This window comes from Bemisia tabaci, chromosome 2 (assembly GCF_918797505.1).
Source record: "Bemisia tabaci chromosome 2, PGI_BMITA_v3".
Lineage (NCBI taxonomy): Eukaryota > Metazoa > Arthropoda > Insecta > Hemiptera > Aleyrodidae > Bemisia > Bemisia tabaci.
In genome coordinates this window covers 58055302-58070349 of record NC_092794.1, presented here as the reverse complement: position 1 = coordinate 58070349, position 15048 = coordinate 58055302, and the positions used below count along the sequence as shown (strand labels likewise).

At 37.0% G+C, this 15048-nt stretch overlaps 2 protein-coding genes across 2 annotated transcripts; both read left to right on the top strand.

Annotated features, from left to right (window-relative positions):
• Positions 1–462: 462 nt before the first annotated feature.
• On the top strand, positions 463–8529 carry mTerf3 (mitochondrial transcription termination factor 3). Its single transcript, XM_019040999.2, has 5 exons — positions 463–1131; positions 2090–2272; positions 3188–3311; positions 4752–4842; positions 6870–8529. Exons 1-5 carry the CDS (start codon positions 614–616, stop codon positions 7145–7147), a joined length of 1194 nt encoding a protein of 397 aa, XP_018896544.2. The 5' UTR covers positions 463–613; the 3' UTR covers positions 7148–8529.
• Positions 8530–11257: 2728 nt separating this feature from the next.
• On the top strand, positions 11258–14391 carry Rpn6 (regulatory particle non-ATPase 6). Its single transcript, XM_019040878.2, has one exon. It carries the CDS (start codon positions 11372–11374, stop codon positions 12608–12610), a length of 1239 nt encoding a protein of 412 aa, XP_018896423.1. The 5' UTR covers positions 11258–11371; the 3' UTR covers positions 12611–14391.
• Positions 14392–15048: the final 657 nt, after the last annotated feature.

Genomic DNA, 15048 nt, shown 5'->3' with positions numbered 1-15048 from the left:
ATTGTACGTTTTTCACTCAAAAGTAATTTATCGTGCTTAAAGGAAAGCATATTGCCTATGTGGTGGAATTGAAGGCGAATTTGTGTGTGAGTTGACAGAATTCATCCACAACCATAGTCGAAGTAATCAAGGCAAGGCTGTTTATGACGTCACGACAAAATGAGTCGCATATGGACATTGACGTATAATACAATCTAGACCGCGCATTGGGCCCGACTTTAGGCGGGGAAGGTAAGACAGCTAGGAGGGTAAAGACGCGCCTTCAGCCTAGTTGATACCGCCGGATATACGAGCTAAGTGTACCCGTATCAGGCAACGGCACTGGCAAGACTGGCATTTCCACGAATTCCACCATTGTCTCGCCGGTACACTTGCTGTGTGTTGCTGGGTTGCCTATCGTCTCGTTTGAATTTCGTAATGCGCGGTCTAGATTGTATTATACGTCAATGCATATGGACCATAACACAAACATAACCTCAATAAATAAGTGCTTCGGTGTGGTGTTGGTGTGGTGTGTAAGAAAGAAAATTTAATTCATTTAATCATTTAAAGCATTTTGAAGACAATAAAGAAAGAGAAACAGTAGCCTCTCTTATCCACTCTTTGTGTTACGATGGTCATTTTTCGCTGTTTGTTGAAAAGAACTTGTGAACTCAACAATATTCGTACTGTACCAAATGTTTTTTACCATCGCTGCTCAGTATTCCGTACCAATAAACAAGCTTGTGAATTGAACGATGGACCAAACAGCTCAAGCTCTGAAAAATCATCCGTAAGCAAAGATGTTTTGATAATTAATACACCTGTGCCTCAAGACTCACAGCGCTCAGAGTCTTCAATCCCTCCATCCTTTCCATCAAACAGCAAGTATGATGATTCTATTCCAAGTGTGTCTCTAGAAGCTCTCGGCATACGTATTCCCCATGCTTTGGACACTTGTTCCGAAAATGTATCTCATGCGGCACCTCCCTTGCAGCCATCGGTATCTTTTGCTGCATATGTGAATGACTCTCCCACTCTGCAGGAGCTAGTGAAACTAGATGTGCAGCTATGGAAATTTGAGAAGAAACCCGATATATGCAATTACATTCTTAGTCTGGACTATGACAGAGATATGAAAAATCATCTCTTGTAAGTATACTCTCCTTTGATCGTCCCTAATTTTTGCAAGTTTCTTAAGGACGTCTTTTGATAGTGTCATATCAGCCGAACAAGTTGTAAGTGAGGAGAGTCAATGAATAAGTTTTTACAAGACAACTAAATTCTCTCTTAAGCTCTATCTAGGGTAGCCTAGAACCAAATTGGGTGCTGAAATAAAATTTGGTCCGTTGGTGCCTTACCAAGACGACAACACAATCAATCCTACACTCTTGACTTTAAATTCACGATCAGCAATCGGAAGAATACCCATAAACATATGTTGCACGCCAATAAAGGCGATACTCTAATTAATTCTGCCTAGATCGGGCTCTGGAATCAATGTGAACTGTGCCTCTGAACTCCGGCCAAGAGCGCACGACAGATGTCATTTGCGGGTTCCTGCTCAGGTCATTTTTGTGACCCGAGGGATCATAGAGTGTGGAAATTTTTGTCTAATTTAAATTTATCATACCATGACGGCTGAAAAAAATTTTGACTTTTTCTCTTTTTTATGATTCTGAAGACTTGTCAATATCGAAGAAATTTTACTGACTTTGGCCAAAATTGTAAACTGTAAGGTCTTTGAGCGACCTCTAAATTTTCGAATTTTGAGCTGAAAATTTTTTTGGTATGTTTTTCATGAAATGGAACCAATCGAGGATGTGCTGTCATAACATTTCAGACTTTCCCCAAGTAAGCTGCACCAGCTAATGCACTCACTCCACTCTCAATCTTACAAAGACAACTCTCAATATGAGCTACTACCTTCGTCTCCCAACGGATTCTATTATTAAGCCTCAGAGGAACTCCAAAATCCGAACATATTTAAAAGATTAGTGTACCTTGCTCATTTTAAAACATGTGTTTACTTTGTGTGCAATTTATATGTATAAACAAAAAATATCTCTGTTTTTTTGTCAACTCATGAATTTATTGTTTTTCAAAATAGGTTCTTACACAAAATTGGTGTCCCAGGAGAAAATTTTGGAAATATAATCACTAAACATCCTTTTATTTTTAAAGAAGATCTAGACAACCTTCAAATTAGAGTTAATTATCTGGAATCAAAAAAATTTACGGGGCCAGAGATTGCAGAAATCATAATGAAGAACCCAAGGTGGCTTTCCTACACGTAAGTTTACTCTGATCAATAATTTACTGTAAGTTTAAAATAGCTAAAAACAATGCTAGTGCCGGATTGGCCTGAAAAACAGCCCAGAGCTCCATCAGATGATTGGCCCTTTCCCTCATACCCCCCGTATGAGGGGATTTCCTGTGGAAGTGTAAGAATTTCCCTCTGATTAAGGAGTCCAAAGGGCGGAAAAAATATATATTAAACGCGGAAGCTCATGATAGTTTCACCTAGCCTGTGCCTTTTTCAAGTATAATTTGTATAAATCCGGGTTCTGTCTTCTTTGTACCTGTTGCTTAGAGAAAATTACAATCGTAAAAAATATAATAAAAATTGATTAAATAAAATCCAACTACAAATATCTACCATTGTGAGCCCTTTCGAACTTCGGCTGACCTAGGATAATTTTTATCACAGGAACAGCCCTAATTTTTGTCATGCTCTCTCTCAATTAAGTAAAATCTGATGTTCAATGTGAAGATAAAGGACGGGGCAAGAAGAACAGGACACGAGAAAGTCCATTATTTGAGGAAGCAAGTTCCAGTGGTCCAGCCCCTCAAGCAAAAAGATGGGCCCTCCCAGTATTTGCTGAAAGAGTCCTGAGCTTTGACCTTAGCGTCTTTCCTTTTTTTCTATTTTTCCATTATTCTTTCCTTTTTTCCAATTTTTCTCTCATGGTAGCAGCTCACTAGGAAAAGTTCTGCTAGTCCTATAAGTATGGCCAGTCTGGGCCTGATACAGTGCCCATCAAAAAATATTCAATCTTGTAAACACGTGTATCCGACAATTGGTCATCAAACAATGTAAGTAATATACATAAACATGTTCGCTCGAAGAAAGAAAAGAAAAAAAAGTACTAAATCCATCTTGACTGTGATATTTTATTCAGTTAATCTTGATTTTAATTTTCACCAGGACTCAAGACATTGACAGCAGGTTAGGATTTCTCCAGCATACCTTAAATCTAACTGGACAGGAGGTGCGTTTGATCGCTGTTGGAGAACCTTATGCTGTAACAAAAGACACTGCAGACATTTCGGTACATCTTTTCTGTTCATTATTCATACTAAAAGAGTTAAGGTTTATCTTGTACTAGGGGGCTGCGCCCCCTGGCCGCTCTGCGGTCCCGACCCCCCCTCTGATGTGCAGATATCGAGAGATTGTTAAAAGATCATTAAGAGTTAGGGAAAACCCGGTTTGGAGACGGCGGGAAGCATGTGAGCGTGCGCAGCGGGAGGGGAGCAGGAAGTGGAGAAGAAACTGGTTCGTGACATGATTAGCGTTACACCCTCAGCGTGACACCCTCAGCATGACACGGCACTCTTATGATTTTATACTATAGAGTAAGATTTAGATTTTGAAAGTATAAATACGTCTGGGTCCAAGTGATTCCCTTAAGAACTGTCCATGTACGTCGGGAAGTTAATGGAAGGGTCCAAAATTACTGGAGGTATAGCAATATCATGCTTTGTAAAAAGTATTTTTTCAAAATTTAAATTAATTTGAACAGCTTTAAAGATCCTACAAGGCCCTTTAAACTTACCTCTTCAATCTCATCGAAGAATTCATAATTGAACAAGGCACAATGAGTCAATGATTGGTCAGCAAAACAGAAAATTATTTTGTATAACTACCTAACTGACTGGAACAAATTTGTTCTATCAAGCATTTGGTTTCAAAGCTCCAATTTTCAGATTTAACAGAGTTGCCGCATCTCCTTTTTTAAAGAAGAATGCCAGTTTTCAGGCCTAATTTCTCTAACAATGAGTTTGAAGGAAGTAAATAATAGTTTCATCAGAAAATCATCGAATTTTTGTCTATTTGCTGTATGTTAAAGCGTCCGCAGACATAGTAGCATGCCTTTTATTTTGAGTTTTTAAAAATCCTTCAAGTTCTACAGTACGGTAGGAGATCGAAATGAGAGCATTTGCAGGACTTGCTAAATTCAATTATTTTCTTGGGAAATTTTGATGTAAAACTGAAAAAATACTGACTTGTCCCGCTTATTCATAATTGAAGGAGCAACATAACATTCATTGCACTCAACTTCCTGAGTTTCTCACAATACAGGAAGAATATTTTGAAGTTTCTAAACTTGCTCAAAGCAAATATTGTAACCTATCAGCACCTGACGATTCCATGCTGTCTGATTGCAGAAAAACATAGTGGCTGGGCAATCTCTCGTGCCAAAATTATTGAACCCAATAAGTTTTAACTTACCTATTCCAATTTGAAATCATATCTAGAAAATGATGTATCTCAGGGGGCCATTCCAGAAGTGCATTCTGTTGACGGGAATGATCAGACCCTTTCTTTTTAATAATCTTTGGTTATTGTCAGTAAGAATCATTCAAAAGAAATAAAGGCGCACCCTTGACTTTCTGAATGGCACCAACGCTCATGTGCGACTTGCTTTCCGAAAATTCCTGAGGCCTATCATAAGAATTTTACTAATGCTCCTATGTGCTTATGTTGGTAGATTTTAGTTTTCTGCCTTAAAGAAGAGATGGGATTTGAAGATGAAGACATCACAGCAATGGCAGTTATGGAACCGAGATTACTCACTTATAGTAAGTACATACAGTATCTATTTGTCGTTTAGCTCAGCAGTACAGCACAATTTCAACTATCTAAAAATTCAATGAACCATTAGACAAGGTACGAATTTAAGCATTCTGTTACTTGTTGCTTACCCAAAATTTCACCTAGAACACGATTCCCATAACAGAAATCACTGATACCAACTCCTAACCAAGATATTCAATGTTTCTTGACGCGTAAATTCTGACCTCCTACTCATAAAAAACAGAAATCTACTTGAGTCAAACTGCGCTCTAAACGTTACTGTAGCAGTCTCTGCAGTATGAAAAGATGGCAACCTCAATCTCGGTGCTTCAGCTCAGCTGTTGCTTGTTGTTAACACTTGGAACAGCACAGTGCAGGGAGGAACGCTGATTAGGAATGAAGCCTGCCAAGACCGTTGTAGTGTGCCATTTGACTAACGTAGAATCTTGTTTTTCTTGTGACCAGGCCTTTCAAATTTCCTGTAATGAATGTAAGATGAAAACATTAATATCTTAGTCAGGAGTCTATTTCAGTAATTTTTGTCGCACAAATTAATTGGGTTTGACAAAAAACTCTGGGTAAGAAACATGTATCAAAACGCTTAAATTAGTACCTTGTCTACTGGTCTGTTCTCCGAGCGTTTTAGGGACGTTAGAAAGATGAGAAAATTTTAAATTTGACAGTATAGTAGAGAAATGAAGCCAAATCGATTTTGGTCCCAATTTTGTGGCTTGAAATTTATCACAGAATATGAGACCTTTGTGTTCTATTTTCATCCCAAGATTTGGATTAATTCTTGAAAAATTTGCTCATTAACACCACTTTAGAAAAATAAGCATAATCTTCCTATTGAAATTAAAAAGAGGTAGATCAAAAGATTATGCATAGATTTTAAATGATTTTGTCAAAGATATAGGGAAATTACTGAAATTAAGGTTGTATGGTCTAAAATGATTTCTTGTATTATAAGACAGACATAGTTCTTTTCCTCCATTGTCTTGTGCTACATTAAATGATAATGCGATTATTTCTTTTAGGAATCTGCATGAAGTCCTAATTGATCCAGATAAGTGAAAATCTTCAATAGTCAACCAATTTTTTTATCATCTTTCTGTATTCATCAAAGGCATTTCAGTGCAGATTCAAGTGCGAAGAGTAACACTGAAAAAGAGTCAAAGATAGCGAGAAGAATTAGCCAGTTTAACACTGGAAGTCTTCAGTCTGTCTGCGGCCTTGATTAACCAACAAACACATAATTCAGAGAGTAGTGGCAAATCTCAGAGGGGTGTGATTAAATTTTCAATGATCATCCATTTCAGAGCAGAATTTTCGTAGACAACGATCAAATCATCCATTATTTTACTGTTTGAAATGACTTGAAGTGTGATCCCACCTTTTTGAAGAAGCTATTTGCAAAACAGAACCAGGCCAAGTCATCAGGGTAATTAAAGACAAACAATATTAACCAAACCAAGACACAAGTTACCTTAGGCGATGTTGTGGAAGAACTCTCACATGTCTCACTCTCACTCTCCCATATTTGTCTTCTTGCAAACTTCAAGAGTTTAGAATGTATTCAAATCCCGCGCCATAAATTGAACAGTATGCTCAAAGTCACAAGTCAAAGTCAAAGTAAGTCTATTTTTGTCCATGAACCATGCAGTGAAACTCATGAATTTGTAACGCGAGGTTCCAAAATTTCCACTTTCCTTTATTTTATCCTCAAAAGAAAATATTGACTGTCATTCTTGTGAAATCTTCATAGAACATTTTTACACAGACAAAAAAACCTGAGTATTACAATTTTGAAAGAACTGGTTTGTTTTCAATTTTTGAAATATGGTACAGATGTGACAGGAAGTTTGCAAAATTGCAAACCATGATAGAAGATTTTCCAATTTCACCAATGATTTCCATTTGCTGACTTACATCATACCCCATTGAAACTGAACTGGAAAGTTTGTTAAAATGTAAAGTACACATAAAATTATCGTAAAATTCTTTCAAAAAATTGTATTTTCTACTGTTGCAGAAAATTTCAGACTGTTGCCGACATTTAATGAAATTCACAATGAAATGGGAATCCCGCATGACTTAATCGTAAAACAACCACAAGCTTTGATGCGATCTCCTCGTATTATTCGGCAAAGGCATCTTTACTTGAAGCTGATAAAACGTGATCAATATGATCCAAAGAAAGAAAACTACGTTTCCTTACAGGCGTTAATTGATGGAGATGATACAGAATTTTGTAAAAATGTAGCGAAAACAAGTGTAGAGTCTTACAACACTTTTCTGAAAACATTGTGAAGGTAACTCGCTCTATCAAAGGTCCCCCTGAATTCAGACCAGGATTCATTTTCAATAGGTTACCCCCAATCATTTGTCATCATGTTTGCCCATCTGTCCGACTTTAAGAAAAAACAACTGTTTCATGAGATGATCAGTTTAAAACAAAACAACCAATAGTTAAAAAGTGATAGTAGAATGTGAGTTCGCGAGGAAATTTATTTGTGGTACTATTAAAATCTCTTTATTCTGTATGGCTTTGCTCATAAATGAGTTCTTGGTCATTTTCTCACATTTTTTAATTTCACAACAAGACTTGATCTAGTCACTAAACTGTTGCTGAAGTGGTAGGGTTTTTAAGAAGACGGATATTTGGAGTTAGTCCAATTTCTTTTGGGATAAGAAAAGAAATACTCTTCATGTGTGATTTAAGCTGTGGAGGAGAAAAGAAGGAGGGTAGTTGTTCAATCAGTTTTAAAAGATGGCTTTTGAATTCATATTCAAATCAAATCTGCAAGCGGCGAAAAGTGCTGAGGATTTAACTTGAGCTCTCTTGAAGGTTTATGTAGCAGTCTATTGCTGTCCTAGTTTCACTGCAACATTTCAGAAGTCTTTGGTCCGTGGGAACATATTTTTAGGTGCCATTTATGATCTTCTTGATGGATAATTTTTGGCAGCAAACTCAACAAGACGCAAGGGCTGCAAGACCAAAAGAAACACAGAAAAATCAAGTCCTGATGAATATTTTACATGCCACTTTTGGCGCAGTGCCTCTTATGTTTAGCCAATGAAGCCTGCCTTTTAGGCTTATATAGCCCATGGCGCCTGGTCAAGTTTGAATACCACAATCCACTCATAGCATAAGGTGTGTTTTTGAAAATTCTTTCATGTAAGATCAAATGCAGACAGTCATCCTATCAGTTGTAACCTTAAACAAGCTTAATATTGATAGCAACACTGAAGAGTAAGTATGTGTCATGTTCCATGACTGTTGGCTTGTAGGGTGCAATTCTTTGAAACTTCTTGGTGTGTGTCATGAAGGCTCCCACTCCAGGCAGTTTTTCCCGTCAATTTTTCAGGAAATCATCTTGCTCGTATTATGGACAACACTTCTGGTATATTTACAAAGCAGCATAATCAGAACTGAGCTCTTTGTTCTAACAAATCGACTTGACTATGTATGTTTCACCTTTTTTTTTTTGCTGAATGGCTACACTATTACCGATGAAAGGACAAGTAATGTTATGATTTAATGTTTTGAAAGTGTGTAAAGCCATGTATTTTCTGTAAACGGAACTGAAAATCATTATGAGAATAACAGCCATCTGGTGAAGGTATCACCTTCTGTCAGTCAAAATGTATTTATCAATAAATAGCATCATGCAGTAATCTTACCAAGAAAATTATTATACTCCTCCTTTTCTCTCCTACTCATTTGTAGATAGATACCAGGTGATGGAACAAAATAGGTTTTCTAGCAGCCTGAAAAGTTGTGTGACTGGACATGGAAAAAGGAGACTTACAGTGAAACGTCAAATTTTTCGGAGCGCCAAAAAAAACCAATTCAGGTTGAAATTATCTATTTTCTGTTCTCGATGTGAATCAATCTCCAATACTCAAAAATATTGTGTCAAAATTTCAATTTAAAATTTGCATTTTTACCAAAGTTATTTACATTTGAATCAAACAAGTCAGAAGCTGGCAACAGTGCGTCGGCTTGTCTCTCTTGGGTAAAGTCAAATATCGGGTGCTCTTACCAGAAAATAGTGTGGAATGGATCCCTTTAAGCAGTGGTATACTAATCTAAAAATCTGTCTTTTTCACTCCAAGTCCCCGTTTTCCATGCCTGGTTACATATCGACGGTGAAACTACCAGACCACGTATCTCGATTTGCTGCGTTTTAAATGAAAAACTAGTCAACATCAATTCTTGAAATCTTCCATGTCTTTTCTGTTTTATCCGAAAAAACTCTGTGAAAATTTCAAAAAATGATATTAATTTGTTCTCCTTCAAAAAAAAAATGGTAGCAGAGATTTTTAGACACAGCAAACGAGATACGTGGTCTGGTAGTTTCATCGTCGATATTTCATTTTTTGTTTCCAATTTTTTTTTTTTTTTTAAATATAAACGCTTAGTTATCAATTCTGTAAATTTTGGTAATTTTTCTTCTTGCACGCCAAATAGTTGAATGTTAGTCCAAAAATGATGCCTGTCGCATTACCTGCAAAAATGCCGAACCACAAATGTTACCTACACAAATTGTTTACATCATACGGATGGATACACTTTGGTAGAAAGTGTAGAGAGCCATTTCTGCCATCCATAAATTACATTGAGACCCAACAAGAGAGAGGAGCTGAGCTTGCATACCAAATTGAAGGGAGGGAATCTTACACTGCACGACATCATAGGTACTTGATGAGGTTTTTTCCCTCTATTTTTTACTTTGCAGCTGAATTAAAATTCATTCATATGGGTTAATGGTGCAGAATTTGATATTTGTAGAGTTTGTTTTTTTTTTTTACTGCCTTTCCCATTAGAATACAGTAATTAAGGAAATAACTTAAATGTGCTCGAAGCCCCCCTGATGATAAAAGTGAAAAAATGTGCATCACCAATTGGACGTATTTCTGTCAAACGGAAGAATGTGTGTGCATTATGATGTGAGCCCTGTTATTCATATATTCTTATGGGTCTCAGGGCTCATGTCTTTATGCACATAGTTCCTTTTAATAGGAATACGTCCGTTCAAAATTTCCATTATGCATAATTTTCATCTGAAGAAGAAAACTAAGTATCCACAACTTGAAGTTTTTCTTGAAATTCTCGAATTTTTCTTTTTAAAATATTTACTTAAGTGAGAAACTATTCAGTCAAATACCTATTAAGGACTACCTTATTAAGGACTTAATCTTTTAAATAACATCACTTCATTTAAACATAATTTTCTTATCATTAATAAATATTTACAGAAAATTTTAAGAAGATAAATAAGAAGAAAAAAAGTATTTATAGCCAGCTCTTTTTTTTAAAAAAATGAACAAAAATGAAGCGTATCTAATTGGAGATTTGCAAAGAAGCAGTGGAGATACTTATTTTAAGAATTGACAAAATAGGTTTTTTTGTAAAGGGCCGGAAAATCACATGAAGTTAGTGTGAAGAGCTGACAGTTGCCCCCCCCCCCCCCCCCCCCCCCAACGTCGATTTGTGAATAACATTCCGCCTTTGCCTATCTTATCAATTGCAGGCGATTCATAGGTCTCGGGTCTGGTCCTTCCAGAGCGTTCCATAATAATAATGCACCCCTCCCCCCTCTTTCCCTCGCATACTTGGATACGTCATGAAATGGCTACCTTCGTGCTTCTGTTCGACATAGGTTTCTCGCTTATCATATCGGATGACTGTGAAGACTTCGAAAAGGTGCGTTGTTAAATTACTTTTGCTGCCCAACGAAAATGGCCGACTCTCCGCAGGATTGACGTCATCTCAACGACGACGTCAGCTCAACGGACGGAAGAAAATCTTGGTGCCGTTGTTAAATTCATGTTAAATTCCCGTTGGATTGAGATGATTTGGAGGTTATTTTGATGTTGTGAAATTGATAATGAAATTTTTGATATATGTGCCCGGTGATAAAGTCAAAGCTTTTTTCGTTCGAAAGAATCTTCTCAATCTTCTGTGAAGCATTATTTTAGTGTTTGACATGATTGACGAAGAAGAGGATAATATGCTCATGGAAACTGCTCTGGCAGTTCCACTTTTAAAGTAATGACATTCAATCGAATGAGGACCCACATCTTCGTAAAAAGAAAAAGAGCAGAGCACAACGGAAGTCGCGGAGGAAGAGGAAAGAACAAACAAAACAAGCAATTCTCCCTAGACTGACTGGCGACCGGCAAAAAGTGAGGTTAAAGTGAGAAAAAAATGGCGGAATAACAATCCAGCAAACTCGGCAGCGGTCCGCAGCAGCCAGAAACCTCGCTGAGCTGGTGGGCAGTTTGCTGAGCAGCCATCTTGGAAAACGGGTAAATCCACCGGAATTTACCAACGCTTTCGTTGAGCTCAACACTCAACGGGTAATTTTCGTTGGGCAGTTGTGGACTTTAACAACGCATCTAAAGTTGCCACCGGTGGAAAAGAGAATAAGAAGAATAACAAAAAAATCCAGAAGTGTTGATGACCGTGCGATTTCAGTGATTTCATTCTAATCTTGCGTTTCATTTGTGCTAAATAATTCGATTAAAATGGCGGGTGCAATGTTATTTGAACGTGCTGTGTCCAATACAAACTCCAAAAATTACATCAATGACGAAGATGAAGGCTTCAATGAAGAGGAAGACATCAGAGCCAAGGAGCAAGGCATCATCCAACTTGGTGAGCAGTACAAGAAAGAAGGTAAAGCCAAAGAACTTGCTGATCTTATCAAGGCATCCAGACCTTTCCTTTGTCAAATTAGCAAAGCCAAAGCTGCAAAATTAATTAGATCTCTGGTTGACCTGTTTCTAGACCTTGAAGCAGGCATTGGGATTGAGGTCCAACTCTGTATAGAGTGTATTGAATGGGCCAAAGAGGAGAAGCGAACTTTCCTGCGTCAGTCCCTGGAAGCAAGGCTAGTTGCTTTGTACTTTGATACTGGTATGCACAAAGAAGCCCTTGCTCTGGGCTCAACGCTTTTGAAAGAACTCAAGAAACTTGATGACAAAAATTTGTTAGTGGAGGTACTGTTGCTGGAAAGTAAAACATATCATGCCCTCAGTAATCTGTCAAAATCCCGGGCATCACTCACATCTGCTCGAACTGCTGCCAATTCAATTTACTGCCCTCCTAAAATGCAAGCAGCTTTAGATCTCCAATCCGGCATATTGCATGCTGCTGATGAACAAGACTTTAAAACGGCATATTCTTACTTCTGTGAAGCATTTGAAGGCTATGACAGCATTGAAAGTCCGAAAGCTTTGACAGCCTTGAAGTACATGCTATTGTCTAAAATTATGTTGAACACTCCAGAAGATGTGCAACAAATAATTAGTGGTAAACTAGCTTTAAAGTATGCTGGAAACGATATTGAAGCTATGAAAACCGTTGCCCAGGCGAGTCACAAGCGATCTCTAGCAGATTTTCAGAAAGCTCTTCAAGACTTCAAAAAAGAACTGGAAGATGACCCCATTGTCCGTGCTCACCTTGGAACTCTGTATGACAACATGCTCGAACAAAATCTGTGTCGTATCATAGAACCATATTCAAGGGTTCAAGTTGAATATATTGCTAACTGCATCAAGCTTCCAAAAATTCAGGTTGAGAAGAAACTATCGCAAATGATTCTAGACAAAAAGTTTCATGGAATCCTGGATCAAGGAGAGGAAGTTCTCATTGTTTTTGAAGAAACACAGGTAGATAAGACATATGAAACCGCCCTTGAAATCATTAGCAGTATGGGCAAGGTTGTAGATACCCTGTATCAAAAAGCCAAAAAACTATCGTAACCTGTTAATATTTCTATGTAAATTCTAGTGTATTGAATTGCGAATTCATTGAGTTGTGCAGACATTTTTTTTTTTATATTTCCTTTGATTCTTCTTTCTTTAAGCTTCTGACCGACTAAACCACTAACCATCATTTACTCCTTCTTCCGTTTGTTACCGTGCTGAGGAAATACAAGGAAAGGACGTTTACTACAATTCAAAGTATGTCGCAGCAGTCCTACTGGATTGAGATTTATTTTATTATCAATATTTTTCACCTCTTTACAATTTAAATGACAATTATTTCTTGTCTTCTTTGTCAGCAAGTTGAGATGTTTCGAACAATTTAGTCGGATAGCGAGAATGAATCGTCTAGGAGTCATTTGGAAATCAATCAGCAATGTTAATTTAGAGGATTTTCCCCACCTCCTCCCTATGCCCTTGCTTTGTAATGCTATGTAGCTTCTCCAATAGCTGTCAAAGATTTTCATAGCCTCAATTTTGTGCGACCTCATTTTCGCGAATTAATAACTAAAGATCAGCTGCTAAGTAACTCAATCAAATGTGCCTCTTTTTTTATTATTTTTTAGTACATACCTTCTGCAAGCGATGATTTACTTACTTTGTACTTACAATATACTCTTCAAATTTTCAGTCATCTTTGAACACGATGTCCCTGTTTAATTTTACATTTGGCAGAGGCGATTTTGCCTGTTAGTGTTAGTCTATACTGGTCAGAGATACACTTGATACCTTTGTCAAAAACGTCATTCCACACCCTATTGGAAAGATAGTCCCAGCTTGCTTGAAACTTCCAATGCACTGGAGCTTTTCCACATGTGAGACCAGGAAATTGTCTAAAATCGCATTAAAAAAGGTACACATTTTTATCAGAGCGGTCTAGCATTTTCAATGTAACCTACCATTTTATAGAATTATATTGAGTTATACCTACTGCCGTGATAGCGAAGAGAGCAGTAACTGCATGGATGAACCTCGAGACACATGAAAGCATGTGCTAATCATGGCTCTTACAGAAACGCACTTGCTTCTCTCTTCGCTATCACGGCAGCCTAGATTTTGACACAACAGATCTGTTGATCGCTGATGATCACTCATTATGTCAGTCCAAATTTTTAGTTTCTGTCACCTTCAGATCTGTTGGACCCTTCAAATTAAACTTCCTGAATTATGTATGAGCTAATTTTTTACGCCATTGAATAGTAGCTTAATTGATTTAATAGTCCTAGTTTTATTATTAAAAAGAAATAAAAAAGAGATATAGAAAGTAAAATAATTTTATAATTTCTAGAAATCAAGGGTACAAGGAGGAAGAAAGAGAATAAAAGCCAGAATACTTTTTCAATCCAAGTTGCCAGTGAGAGTTTTAGAATATTCTAACAGCAAATCATTGACCTCCGGCACATAAATTCATTGCATACACAAGTTTTAATTTAATCTCTGTAATGAAACCCTTTACTAAATGACCTATACGTTAGTACTACGTTCTTCATTCTTTGATTAGCTGTAAGACTAAGTCAATGTCTCCTAAACCACCTCTGTAAATCTGCTATCTTGTTCTCAAAGGAGCCTCAGTATTTTGTTAATTTTGTTAAAGAACTATTGAAATTTCATGAAATGGGTTTTTGATGCATTGATTTTATCTCCATAATCTGTAATATTTGGCTCATGTAAAATGTCTCTCGTTTTATATTCAAGCGAGGTAATCGATGTGTTTTATGAATCTTGTCCAAGTGTGGAACTTCTGAAATAAATGCAACATTTTGTACATTTTTCGTAAATTCTTTGTCTGAGAGTCTTATTTTTTATTATGACCTCATCACTAATGTTAACTGAAATATTTCAGATTAGAATTTTTAACTAACTGACTCCGTTTTGATTTATTTGAATGATTTCTTTTCCTCTCATTGGTATCTGCTTTTGGTCAGCAACTAGTCCTGAACATATTTATTCCATTTCTATGGCAGGAACTGCACGAACTTATTATGATGGTGTAAAACACCATGAAGGGAGAAAAGTTCAGCTTCCTTAGTTTGTCTTAAATTATACCTTAAAATCATTTTCCCAGAAAAATTGCCCTTTTCTTAAATAATTGTGAAGCCTTTTCGCGCTTCGTGTTGCAAGTTGCAGGTACATATCAAGGATGAGACTCACAAACCATGTTTTTTTATTATTTGTGATGTTTTATAATCTCTGCTTCCATCTTACTGTTATGAAGGAAAACAAATCTCCATCGTTTCGTGAAGTTTCTCTACGCTTTGCTTCTCACTAAGAAGAATATCCACGGAATAAGTTAAGAATTTACGTTGAGCAATTCTCCATCTAAAAAATTAAGTATGACAGGAAGTCGCAAATTGAAGTGCGTTGTTTGGGAGTTTCCCCCTTGATATGGAAGTCGATAGGACTCAATTAAATTTTAAAAATTAATACTGAAGGGA